The sequence below is a fragment of the Ovis canadensis genome, chromosome 2 (genome assembly GCF_042477335.2).
Source record: "Ovis canadensis isolate MfBH-ARS-UI-01 breed Bighorn chromosome 2, ARS-UI_OviCan_v2, whole genome shotgun sequence".
In the NCBI taxonomy this organism is placed as follows: Eukaryota; Metazoa; Chordata; class Mammalia; order Artiodactyla; family Bovidae; genus Ovis; species Ovis canadensis.
Genome location: NC_091246.1, coordinates 144633206 through 144647245, shown reverse-complemented (window position 1 = coordinate 144647245; position 14040 = coordinate 144633206). Strand labels below are relative to the sequence as shown.

Below are 14040 nucleotides of genomic sequence, written 5' to 3'. Positions count from 1 at the left end.
CACCAGTATTTTCAGTTTTTGACTTTTCAGCTGCTTTTATCAAGTATAGTTTAGTCATCAGTAAACATCCATTCGTGACTCTTAATAAGTAGCTCCCCCTTGAATGCATCTGCTTTTTGGTTATGAAATGCCAGTTTACAGTGGCTAGGCAGGTGCATCTCGACAGTGTGATCGTTTGGGAGCAAAAGGAACACGGGCACTGCCAGCTCCAGAGCCCGACACAGAAGCCTGATCTTGTTTCTTGTTAAGAAATGGCTCTTTATTTCCCTCCTGATTCTGGCAGAAACCAGGCTGGGAGATTGCAGCAAATGGCTGCAACAACCTATGTTTAATGTGGTGACACTAATGAATTCTGAGAATTAATCTTCAGCCAAGAATGCATGATGGAAGGTACTAGAATTTAAATTAGGTAATGGATTAATTTCTTTCAGGGCTGAAGTTTGCTTCCTTTTTCTTCTGGTGGACTTTTCTATCATATTCTAAACCACCTTCCATGGCCTTGTAAATCCAGGTAATACATCTCGTGGTGGTTTTAAGTTTTTACTCCTTTGTTTTGTATCTTAGCACAGAGATAACCGCACATAAATCCAGATTTTTAAAAAAGAGTTTTAAAACATCTGGAACGGAAAGAAAAAATTACTTACGATTTTGCGGGGGTGGGGGGTGGGGGGTGGGGGTGGGGAAAGCAGTATTTCCTAAATCTAGTCCTTGTTCAATTTCTTTTTTCCAGAGTCAAAGATTCTGGGAAGAAGTTATCTTGGAGAATGTATTTCCCCAGTTTGAGACCCTGTCTTCTGCAGAAACGCAGCATACAGGTATCTCAAACATGCTGGTGAAAACAGGGGCTCTGAGTGTCTCCCCTCAGTCAGCTGAGACGAAGACTCAGCTGTTATTTGCAAAAGTCTGGTACTGACTTCTCACAACAGAGCTTCCGAGGATGTCATTTGCAGGGCCCTGGTTCCACTTATACAAAAAAAGATCTGTGGCCGAGTAAGTTTGGAAACATGGACCTAAACAAAATTGAATTTTCTTTACTTCCATACTTCTAAGAACATTTAATACGCTCATATGCACTATGAAACTCCAGATTTACTTGATTTAGGGAATCAGCAGTTTCCCAACCTTTTGACCAGAAGACTAGTTTCATTTTTCAGTGGAATGTCTCACTAGTCTAGTGTTTCACTCAACTTACCTCACATTGGCCAGCCCCTATATTCCCACACAGAAGTCAATGTTTTATGCATGTTCTTATAAAAACTGTTGAATCCCAGGCTGGGAGAAAATAGTCTGCATCTGGAATTTGCAATTCCTGGTTTAATAAGAAATTCTGAAATGAATAAGCATATTATAACTTCCTTAGTTTTCCATGTTTGTTCTTGACATCATTAGAGGATTTAATCATGCTGTAAAAAAGGACATGGAAGCTGTCAGGAGTTCTTATGGGTCTTGACTGTCAACTCTATATTAATCCACCAAATCCCTGCCTGAAAGGAGAATAAGACAGAATGACAAGCTGACAAGCATAGTGTTATGGGTTTGGGGCACAAAATTGCAACATCTTAAACAATAAAGAATATTCCCAAGTTAAAGTTGGAAAAAGGACTAAAGCAAAGAATTGTTCTTAGACATTCAAAGAAGGCAGGTTGGGAGGTGAATGTCAACGTTCTGGTGGCCTCCTGAGTTCCTAGCTACACAGCTTGCCTAATCTGGCTTCTTGCATTGCTGATCCAGTTTCCCAACCTGGAAATGTCTTCTATATCTTCTCCCTGAATTGAGTTCAGTTTAGTTCTAAAACTTCTCCCCAAAGTCAGCTCAATTCTCATTCTCTCCACTAGGCTTACCTGACTGCTTCCCCCACCTGCCACAGCTTAGTACTGTTCCGCACATTGTGCCTGTGCCATTTTAACAACACACTGCAAGGTAGGAGGGGTTCTCTTGTGGGAGCCAGGGAATTGGTCTCATCACTCTCAGGACTTGACCTCAACTTCCTCACCTTGTAAAAGAGGGGTTAGAATAGAAAACCTTGTTCCTTTAGCTCCAAGACCCTGTGCTTTTTTGTGACCTTTTCATTCTAAATAATCAAACACTGGTTTCTCCCGTTTTCTGTGTTCCTCTTGTCCTTCCAGCTTTAAAATCACATTGTAGATCCATGAGGAAAAGGGTCATGATTTTTTATGAATTAATCTATTTTGACTAATTTTGGCTGTGTAATAAATGTTTGCTGAGCAAATGAAATGACATGATTTCAGTGACCTGATATCTAGTAATGCTTGACTTCCAGTCATATCTGTTCCTAAGACAGAACTTTCTTTTATTTGTCAGTAAAATAATAAGTCCATTTCATCCTGGCTATTTGCTCCTCATGAGAAAAGAGTATGCAAAAGTGTTTTAGAATAAGGCTCTACCCTCAAGGTCTTCCTGTCCTTCTAAAAGTCCTCCAGTGCAGTTGGATATGTCGCACCTCTGCTTAGCACTCTCCCCATAGACACTCAGTTTCAGTTCTGCTGACCCAGTGGTATGACATTCAGCCCACTTGGGCCTTCCTGAGAGAACTAACAAATAATCCTCTTGGTCTTTCCTTCAAAGTGTAGAATGCCTACCATCTTTATATTTTTTGAATCTCCCAAGAGACCACAGATCCACTCATTAATTTCTCCCTTGTCTGATTATCTCACTAAATTATTTATCCTCATTCCTCTTACTCCCCCTGTGATCTAGAGAGAAATCCTCTCCAAGATGCCAAAGGATCTTGTAACCTCGTTTGCAACTTTGCTCTTCCAGTGGATGCTAAAATTATTATAGCATCTTTAATTGCATCTCCAGAATCCAGCAGATACTATTTTCATAAGGGTGGAGTATGGATTTCCTGATCTGTCTCAAGCACTGTTCAGGGAGCTTTGAGTACCTGGAACACTGTTCTAAGGCACCTGTCCTGAAGGAGAAGGTAGAAGCAGCTCCTGCTCATTTTTCCATTCGCCTGCTGTAAATTTTCTATTAATTGTATGCCTCTCACTTTTTGCCTCTTTGAGTTTTCTATTTAAGTACTGGCTAGTCAACAAGCAGTTGAGAGTTGCACAGAAAGCAAAAGGAATTAATATGGTGGGAAAATCTGTTAAGGAATGGCATCCCCCATGTTTGGGCATATACTTGAGTACAGAAGCTATGGCTGTTTGGTGATGGGAGACAGATGTAATGCGCCCTCACTATATCCCTGGGCAGGCTTAGCTAGGGGTCCCAGCAGTGTCTGGTTTCCCATCCGGGTTGGGTAGGGGTGGTGGTATGACGCCACCATGTCCATTTTCAGTAGGAACTCTCAGAGAACACAGACTGTTCCTATTTCGGGAGTTTTCATACACCGTCCCTCAAGCCAAGATGATGAAGCCATATACCTGTATTACTGACCATATAAACTATCCGGAAATTCCTTTTTCCCAGGTGCTTAGGGAATTATTAGCATTTATTTTCCTTTGGAAGTCACATAATTATATATAAATGAATATACATGGAATCCCAGGAAGACTGTTGATTTAAAAATATGAACAGAGTATTTTTCAGACTTGGGCACTGATTTTTACAAGAAAAATAATAGATACAAAAGGCTCCTGTACCTATAAAAGTCAAATGATTGATTTCTTCCCATAGCAAGATTGAGGTGGTATTTATAGTTGTGCAGGCAGCAGAATGGAGATAGTCTGGGTGCTTTTGGCTTTTCTAGTTGAAAGCTCCAGTTCCAATAGATAGAAAATCCCCTGAATCAATTCTAAAACCAAATAACTGGGAAATTTACCAAGTATCTTTCAGGACTAGAAGTCAAGGGATACAAAAGTGGTTTGAAGTGCAAAGATTAAGGCCTTTTAATAAAACCAATAGTTGAGGAGTGTGTCTTCTTAAATGTTTTGAAAAGATGCTCAAGGTGAGGCTGAACATTTTACCATTTGTCAGTGCATTTCATTATTTTAAGCATGTCACTATTGGGGAAACTGAAAACGTTTATTTTATGGAGTGGGCAGAAAGACATCTACTGTTTACCCTAAGCCTCCAGTGTGAGCTAAGGACTGATAACTTAAAAGTGTGGATGTTGAAATTTCTTTCTCCTGTCAAGGGCAGCTATTCAGAATGGAAATGCGATGGTAATTGGAGGGGTATTCATCAGATTCAATTTCACTAGAAATTTCCTGTGTCAAAATCATCTTTAATAACATACAGCACACAGCAAAATGTACTGAATCATTGTTTTCTTTGAAAAGGGCATTGAATCTGAAGCAGAAAGTGGTTATAACCATGCAGTTTTAACCAATTAACCGCAGAAGAGTTTAAATGCAGCCCAGTTTTTACCATTTTCAATGGACTTTTTGTTCCCTGTTTGAATAATTCCATTCCAATTCATCTGAATTATATTGTAGTCACTTCCTGTTCTGAGGTTTTTCTACTTCTTCAGAAGGTATTAGAAATCAAGGGATTGAATCTTCTCTGTGAAGATTTCTTTATGATTCATTTCTGTCCTTGCAAACTCCGAAATGCATTTCCCCCGCCACCAAATACTGGACATTTCATATACTAGGATTTTATTTAAATGATAATATATAATTCTATATGATTCTACAATAAAGTATATAGACTAATCAACTTGACTCCATTGTAAACATTTTTTTGTAATGAAAATGTAGTCTGACCAGTCTATCTTTTCAGCGTTTTGAATACTTCAAATTAAATTGTGTTTTCAATACATAGTTAAAGCATACTAAAATATATTTCTGGTATTTTGATTAATTTGACTAGTAGAGAATGTTTTTTTCTATGTTCTGCTACCTGTGAATAAACAGCTATGTAAGGTTAGTGATCAGGTTTTATAAATGAGCTTTTTCTCCTCTCTCCCATATTTACAGAGAAGCCAGGTGTCTAAGATAATACTTGGACTGTTCGTTGATTTTTGTGAACAGGTGTCTCATTAAGGATTTTGAAAAGCGACCTTCGGTCACACATCTCCTCGACCACCCATTTATTAAAGGAGTCCACGGGAAGCTTTTGTTTCTGCAGAAGCAGCTGGCCAAGGTCCTCCAAGACCAGAAGCATCTAAATCCTGTTGTTAAAACCAGGTATGGTTCTTGGCATTTTTCTGCTTCCTCTCTCTGGTTATTTATAAAAATATGGCGTGTCATGTGTTTTGATTTACCCAGCATTATTACTGGTAATTATCACATCTCTGCATTTCTGAGCTTCATTTACATGACATTAAGTACTCCATGCTCAGTGGATGACAACAACAAAGCTTCGGAAACTAGCTGCCCATTTGTGCTGTTACGGCTAATTTGTCTCAGAGTGGCTGAAATCTCACTCTGCCCTAGTGTTCTAGTTTAAAACCAACACACATATATATTTAATATACATGTAGATTTTTTAAAATTCCACCAATAATGAAAGCTGGGTGAAACCAGCCATGGCTGAGATCGTGCGAGAAATCTTTACTTGGCTGTTGCAGGCTGGAAAGCAGAAGTGTAGGCTATAAAGTGGTTTTGGAAAGATTAGGAGTTCAACACTGAAGATTTTTTCTCTAAAGTGCTTTGAGCCCATTTTCTTTAGTTAAAAATTCCTTAGGAGCAATTTAGTATTTTTATATGAGTTTTCCCCCCAGATATTGTCTATGCTATATAAAGTAACTGTGATTGCCCCCTCCTCTACTTTTATAGGGTAGATTAAAAAAAAAAGTTTATTTTCAAGGGCAGTTCCTTAAGACAGTATTCTGTGGTGGTCTCTAAGAAATAGATATTTGGTTTCTGTCCAGAGGGTGGCAGAATTTCTCTTTAAAAAAATTAAATGCGAATAAAGCTACTTCCCCAGCTCAGCAATTACTTGGTTTTATAAAACTGGCCAGGATGCAGATAAGCTCTACTCCATTATTATTAAAAGAACATTCAAAGGACTGGAGGTGAAGAAACTAAAATATCACAAGTCACAAGTTCTAGAAATATTCATGTATTCTGCAGAAAACTGTTTACAAATCAAAAAGCATCAGAACTCTGGAAGCTAGAGGCACAGTTTCAAGGTGACTGTATCTTGCTGATTTTTCCCCACCACCACCAGGTTCCCTTTTTGATAGCTCAAAACAAATTTGTTCCTACTCTTTCTCTTTTCCACTGCAATGGCTGTTTCTATGGCTTGCCTACAGGGTAGAGAAATTCTTGCCACTTGGTACCTTTTGAAGCAGTAGAATTTGTGTTTAAGCCTCAGGGAACTGAAATCTTTTTGTCCTTCTGCTTTTGTTCCTATGCCAGCCACCACTCCTCTACCACTCACTTTTACACACACACATGCACGCACACAAAACCGCCATGAGAAATGAAGATGAAAATAACATACAAGCCAAGGGAGAAACACACCCCGCACTTAAATACTTTACATTGAGTCAGTTATCTTCTTGTTTCTTCTGATAGGCTGCAGAGCAGTTTCTGAAACTTAGTTGTAAGCGATTCAGCTTTGTACTTTGGTCTGATTTTGCATGTCCAGATGTGTGTCCTCTTTTTAAAGACTTTTCTCCATTTGCCATAGAAAGCCAGGACTCCAGGCTCTCTCACCTCTCCCTCTAATTGCTCTTTATGTTTGTTAATTCCTTTGATGTCAAAGGCCTTGTAGGGTCCAAGACCCTTCTCTCAGGGTCTTTGTAATCTGAAGTTTCACTCAGAAGTGTATGTTTCTTTGAAAAAGTCACTAAAAAAAAAAAAAAAACCCTCACAAATAGGTGTCAAAGCAGGCACTTCTTTAGGAGAAAGTAAGACTAATTCTAAAGGAAACATAATGCATGTAATTGACTCATCTTATGACCTATCCTATATTATTACTTCCTCTTAGCAAGTGACAGGGAGCTGGCTACATAGGTGTTTGTTAAGTCCATCCAGAAAAATTCTTAGATAATGGTTGATGCTGGTAATTCAATATATTTGAAGTTGTGAGTTTCCAAGTTAAGGTGGAAAAAGCAAAGAATAAGTGGGACAAGTGCATAGATGAGTGAGGCAAATACCCAATTTACTTTTTTTTTTTCTGCACAGTTTTGGTCACACAGCAGGTGGTACAATGCAGTGGTTTTTAAAAAAAAAACCTGACTCTGCCAGGTTTGAATCCTAGCTCAACCACTTACAGACAAGTTATTAAATCTTTCGGTTCCAAAATTTCTTTATCTGTGAAATGGAGATATTTTGAGATTTCAATACATTAAAAAATAGTTAACATTGATAACAGAGTTAAATAACTCTGATAACGTTGATACTCAGTTGATAACTCAGTCATCGTTAGCAGCAGTTGTAGTTGAATACATTGAGATTTGTTTAATTCAGAGTCCTCCACTTCTTTTGGCCTTAATCTGTGGAAATTCATCTCTATTTACTTACCAAACAACATCATGAGAATAAACAGTACAGAGATATTAAATGTTACAAATATAAATTTCTGTCTCTTATTTAAAATCTAATTTATTCATTCCAGAGACATTTATATGTGTATATGTGTCAAGCCCTCTGCCAAACAGGGGAACTACAAGGGAAATCAGATACAGTTCCTGATAAAGAGCTGATAGTCCAGTGTGTGAAATAGACAAAAATCAGATGAGAACAGCTCTGCATGAAAAGTACCTGGATAGAAGGTTTCCTGGGGTACTTCCCAGACTACTTGGGAAAGGAACAACCTGGAAACTGTTGGGAAGGTGATCCTTGAACCATCCTGAAGAACAAACAGAAGACAGTTATTCCACATGGAGAAGAAGGATGAGCAGAGGGCAAAGACACAGAGGCTGAAGAGAGCTTAGGGGATTTGGTGAACAATTGGTTGGTGTTGCTGGAACTTGGAGGAAGGGGATGCAAGGCAGGCAGGGGCCAGGGCAAGATGGGCTAAGGAGCCTGGATGTGTTCTTAGGTACTTGGGAGCAGCAGAAGGATTTCAAGCAGGGATGTACTCGAGGAAGACCATTCTGACTGCAGTGATGGAATGGAGTTGGACAGAGTTGGAACTGGGAGGGCGAATGAGAGCAGACTCTGGTAATTGTAAATAACAGAAGATATTAGTTTGGTACAAACATAATTGAAATTTTGGACCATGAATTTTAAATCATTATAATGAGGCTCAAGCACATCTTTATTAATCAAAACAGAAACCATTACAGTCAACACATTTTTGCCAATGAGAAATAAGTTTGTATATTCCTGGAGCATAAAAATCTGCTTTGGGATTTGATGAACTCTTAGAAAGCTACTTTCTGCCTCCTGATGGTTGTGGAAGCATTTTCCCTGCAAAAAGTTGTCAAGATGCTTAAAGACGTGGTAGTGGGGTGGTGAGAGGTCAGGTGAAATGGTGGATGGCGCAAAACTTTGTAGCACAATTCATTCAGCTTTTGAAGCGTTGGTTGTGCAATGTGTGGCCCGATGTTGTTGTGCAGAATCGGCCCCTTCCTGGTGACCCATGCCAGCTGCAGGCATTGCAGTTTTCAGTTCATCTCCTTGATTTGCTGAGTATACTTCTCAGATGTAATGGTTTTGTTGGGATTCAGGAAGCTGTAGGGGATCAGACCAGCAGCAGACCACCAAACAGTGGCCGTGACCTGTTTTGGGGTACAAGTTTAGCTTTGGGAAGTACTTTGGAGCTTCTTCTCAGTCCTGTCACTAAGCTGGTCATCATGAAATCCTCTTTCTGTCACATATCACAATCCAATAGAGAAATGGTTTGTTGTTGTTATGTAGGATAAGTGAAGACGACACTTCAAAATGATGATTTTTTTTGATTCCTGGTCAGCTCATGAGGCACCCACTTGTCAAGCTTTCTCACCTTTCCAATTTGCTTCAAATGCGCAATGACCATACAATGGTCAATGTTGAAGTTCTTCAGCAGCTTCTCACGTAGTTGTAAGAGGATTAGCTTTGATGATTGCTCTCAGTTGGTCACTGTGAACTTCCCATGGCTGACCACTGTGCTCCTCATCTTCAAGGCTCTCGTCTCCTTTGCAAAACTTCTTAATCCACCACTGCAGTCTGTGTTCATCAGCAGTTCTTGGGCTAAATGCATTGCTGATGTTGCAAGTTGTCTTTGCTGCTTTACAACCCATTTTGAACTTGAATAAGAAAATCACTTGAATTTTCTTTTTGTCTAACATCATTTCCCCAGTCTAAAATAAATATAGATAGCAAGTAATGTCATTAGCAAATAATAATAATAATAATAATAAAGTAAGAAATGTGCGTTTAAATGATGTATAACCTAACCACATTTCTTTAAGAATGTATTTGAATATAAAATGGCAAACTTCAACAGTGCAAAACTGCAATTATGCACCAACCTTATATTATGATAATAGTATTATCAGGACTTAGGGGTGAATTGGAGAGAGATTAGGGAAAGAGAGAAGTGTTACAGGGTCTACCTGAATTGGGCTCCTTACCCTGGTTCAGACTGCAATCAGATAGAAACTGCAAGACACTGAGAGACAAAGACCAGTAAAAAGGCTTTGCTTCCTCTTCATATCCTATCAGATGCCCTACACACCCCATGCTGTGTACTTATAGCTTTACACAAAGGTTCTAGCTTTCTGCCCAGAGAATTGTTCTTCAATAGTCCAGACAGTACTGGGCCCCTCAGCGGCACAGGCTTGTTTAGTTTTGAGAGTTAATGTAGAGAAATGAGAACTATAGCCTATAAGGTGGACATGTTTTACTGTTCCCACAAAGACAGGGAATGTTCTATCCACTTTAGTACTTTCCCAAGAAGAGAGAAAAGTTGGTATTTTCAGGGGACTGTGGAGCAGAAGGCAGCAGAAGGCAGGATGGGGAAGAACCTGGATAGGTGAGGGAAGGATCTTCTAAAGAAGGAGGCATTGAAAACACAGAGAAGGTAACAGAGGAAGCACAAGGGAGGAGGATCAAGCATCTAAGAGAAAGACTGACCTTAGAAAACACAGCTAGGTTGGGAAAGACACAGAAAGGTTGTGACACCCAGAAAATGTGAAGGGCAGCGGGAAGAGGAGGTGCTATGAGGAAATTGATGTTGTATGGCCTTTAGCTTTCCAAAAAAGTAAGCAAAGTGGTCTCAAAGTTGGGAATGGGCTGTGGACTCCAGGGAAGTGTTAAATCTTTGAAATGGCCAATATGACAAATATGATAAAGAGTTTATTAAAGATGGATGTAACTATTGCTCAGTAGCACAGAAAACCCAGGTGGAACTTCCAAATAGCAATGTATTTTAGTGGAATTAATCAGTGTTTAAGATAATGCATGCAGAGCATTCAGGAGACCATTTGGCATTAGAACTTCTGTAAAATTGTACCATTAACACTGTCACCTTTTCCATCTATCATCTCTTGCAATTCTTAGCCATAGGAGCAGGAGGAGACAAAGCAGATACTGTGATCTTCTTCAGGTTGGAGACTGGCTTGGATGGACATTATGGATGGACATGGGGGCAAAAGAATCTGAGTAGGAGTGTATCCCTCAGGTCTTTTGGGAGTGTGGAAGAAAAGTGAAGCCAGAGTGGTTTACTGACTTTGAACATGCGTCTGGGTCAGGGGACTGGCAGTTACAATGAAGACAAAGAGCAGATGCAGTGAAAGGATGGTGAGAAAAGAGATTGTAGAACTGAGTTCTCAGGAACCTTTGAGAGATTCCTGGGAACTAGTCACAGCACAGTTGTAGACAGTTCAGTAGAGGAGAAATAAAATTTTTAAAGGATCAACAAAGAAGACTCTTGAAATCACAGTGTGAAAAGAATTAACAAAAAAAAAAAAAAAGAATTAACAAAGTGATTGGTTCAGATTGGCCACTCAGTCGTGCCTGACTCTTTGCAACCCCATGAATCGCAGCACGCCAGGCCTCCCTGTCCATCACCAACTCCTGGAGTTCACTCAAACTCATGTCCATTGAGTCAGTGATGCCATCCAACCATCTCATCCTCTGTCATCCCCTTCTTTGCCTTCAATCTTTCCCAGCATCAGGGTCTTTTCAAATGAGTCAGTTCTATGCTTCAGGCAGCCAAAATATTGGAGTTTCAGCTTCAGCACTGGTCCTTCCAATTAATATCCAGGACTGATTTCCTTAGGACGGACTGGTTGGATTTCCTAGCTGTCCAAGGGACTCTCAAGAGTCTTCTCCAACAGTTCAAAGAGCAGTTCAAAAGCATCAGTTCTTCAGCACTCAGCTTTCTTTATAGTCCAACTCTCACATCCATACATGACTACTGGAAAAACCATAGCTTTGACTAGACAGACCTTTGTTGGCAAAGTAATGTCTCTGCTTTTTAATAAGCAGTCTAGGTTGGTCATAACTTTTCTTTCAAGGAGCAAGCATTTTTAATTTCATGGCTGCAATCACCATTTGCAGTGATTTTGGAGCCCCCCAAAATAAAGTCCCAGCACTTGTCTCAATGATAAGAAAGTGTTAACTTCCAGATTGTTTAAATTCAAATCAAGACAAGAACAATGTATTTAATATCTAGAAGGGGGCAGGTCTGCAGACAGCTAGTCAAGTGCAGTAGTGAGAAGGGGGGAAAGAGTAGAACGAGGAGAGATTGGTAGGGTATGGGAAAACCAAAGCCTGATATCAGGAGAAGGAGTGGAGAGAAAGGAAAATGGGGGTCAAGTGCTGGAGAAGATGACCTGAGTGTGATGTGAACTTTTTAGAAGAGAGAGACTGGTCAGGGAGAACAATGGATTGAAAAAGGCAGAGGGGAGCAAGGAGGAAGCTCCTTTCCCCTATTCCCTCACTGTAAGTGGATGGAAGGTGGGGGTGGGGAGAACAGGAATGTTATAGGGAAATGGTCCTCATCAGCTGTGATGAGGAGATAGATGAATATTCAGGAGTGAGGTTAGGAATCATGCGGAGCTTATTCACAATAGAGCAGAAGCTGTACTATATATTGTCAACTGAAAAAAAAATGTACAACCTAAAAATTGAGAGTTATATTTTACTTGGTGGACAAAACTAGGGACTTAAGCCTGGGACACAACATCTCAGATAACTCTGGGGAACTGCTCCAAAGAGGCAAGGTGGGGATCCAGGATATGTAGAAGTTTTTTTCTTTTTTGCAATGAAGACCAAATGGTCAGAACATCCAAAGATTATAGTTAATTAAAGAAAACCAGATATCTCAAGTTAAGGAATTTAGTGCCTCTCTATGTATGAGAATATACAAGACTGTGGGCTCCCTGGAATCATTCCTTTGATATGCACCTTAGCTATCTGGGGCCAGCATCCTGTGCTTTCCCATCCTGTGTCTCCTCAGGGTGCACCATTCAGGGTGGCTGGAGCAGTTGACTGCTAAATGGTGGGCATCAGGCATCCAGTTTCCATCCTGAATTCCCTCAGAGCTCACCATCAGTGAGATGGCTTGATGGCTGCAACATCCTTTGTTCTCTGATAAGGCAGGAGGTATTTTTCATTCACAGAATTAAAAAAGGGCTTAAATGGTATAGTCCCAGGTGCTCTCTCCCGGTCTAAGCATTCTCTTCTGAATGGTACAGTTTTGGGGGACAGCTAGACTGATCCATTCCCTTTTTGCATTATGTTGTACTATCTGAGATTTGATACCAATTCTTGATGCTGATTAAATGAGTGAAACTGTTAAATTTAAGTTTTTCCAGTAATTTACAATTTTGCTGTAGCATATGTTGAATTCAGGAACAGTACAGAGGGTATGTATCCAAAGCTGACTCTGTCTTGAAGGAGGTTAAATAACCCTGATATTCCATGAACAGCAGTTTAAAGCTACATTTTTACTTAACCTGTCAGGGATGCTCTGAAACAATTTGGCCATTTCCTTTACATCAGCTCCCATTTCTTTGACTTTCAAAAGGACTTTTTCCTCAAATCACTTTTGGAAATCCCTGAATTCATCAGTATCATCTGGTGTGTCCTGTCACTATCAAAGTTAGAGAAGACATGAATTTAAAAGAAAAAAAACACCCTTCACAAGGGTTAGAGGGAGAAGAGTAGAAACCACTGTCTGCAGTGGGAGTGGAGGCAGGAAAGGCAATGGTTGGCTGTGCTGTGACCCTCTCCTGCCTCCCAACCTCCCAACCTCCCATTGTGGATTCAACTTCTGGCCTCAGGAAAATTGCAAAATCCAGCATGTTGTTCCTTTCCCAGTGGGTGGTTTGGGATTAGCTGAAACCACAAATGTTAAACCCTCAAATGCCAAGGGTCTACTACCAAGTATTACTTGGTAGAGCAATTAAGTTGCTGGTTGTTTCCTGCTCTGTTTAATGGATTTTGATTATACTCTTGCAATTTGCCTAAGGCTTTAAAACAATTATTAAAACAATGAACTCAGCTTTTCTGATTTCTTTTCAAACAGCAGCAATGACCTTTAAAAACAGATAATTTACTTCACTGCTTTACTGCTGAGCTTTTCCCAGTAAGTCTTACTCACTCGCTTCCTCTTTTACCTGTAAACAGGTAACGCCGCAATATATACACACACACGCACATATACATATACGCTATTGGTTTCTTGGACTCCTGTGTAAATCACAAATTCTGAATGATTACTTTATCAAGTGCTGAAGATGATTGACATATAGAAGGTTAAGGATTTTCCTAACAGAAAAGAAGCAAATCCATACCATAAAGAAGGCTGAGCACCAAAGAACTGATGCTTTTGAACTGTGACTCTTGAGACTCCCTTGGACTGCAAGGAGATCAAACAAGTCAATCCTAAAGGAAATCAGTCCTGAATATTCATTGGAAGGACTGATGCTGAAGCTCCAATACTTTTCCACCTGACGTGAAGAGCCAACTTATTAGAAAAGACCCTGATGGTGGAAAAGATTGAAGGCAGGAAGAGAAGGACACAACAGAGGATGAGATGGTTGGATGGCATCACCAACTCAATGGACATGAGTTTGAGCAAGCTTTGGGAGATGGTGAAGGATAGGGATGCCTGCCATGATGCAGCCCACGGGGTTGCAAAGAGTTGGACACGACTGAACAGCGTATCTGTCTCTATCCGTCTGTCTATAACTAAGTGAATTGATATTTAATTTTCTGTTGCTGTCACTGATTCTTACTGCCTGGA

General features: G+C 40.0%; 1 protein-coding gene across 1 annotated transcript in view; it reads left to right on the top strand.

The window, feature by feature from the left end:
* Nucleotides 1-14040, top strand: part of MYO3B (myosin IIIB) — a 275064-nt gene that overhangs the window by 1551 nt on the left and 259473 nt on the right. The window contains exons 2-3 of the mRNA XM_069575180.1: nt 731-906; nt 4941-5096. Of these exons, the coding sequence (XP_069431281.1) occupies nt 731-906; nt 4941-5096 (332 nt within the window). The remainder of the gene's footprint in view (nt 1-730; nt 907-4940; nt 5097-14040) is intronic.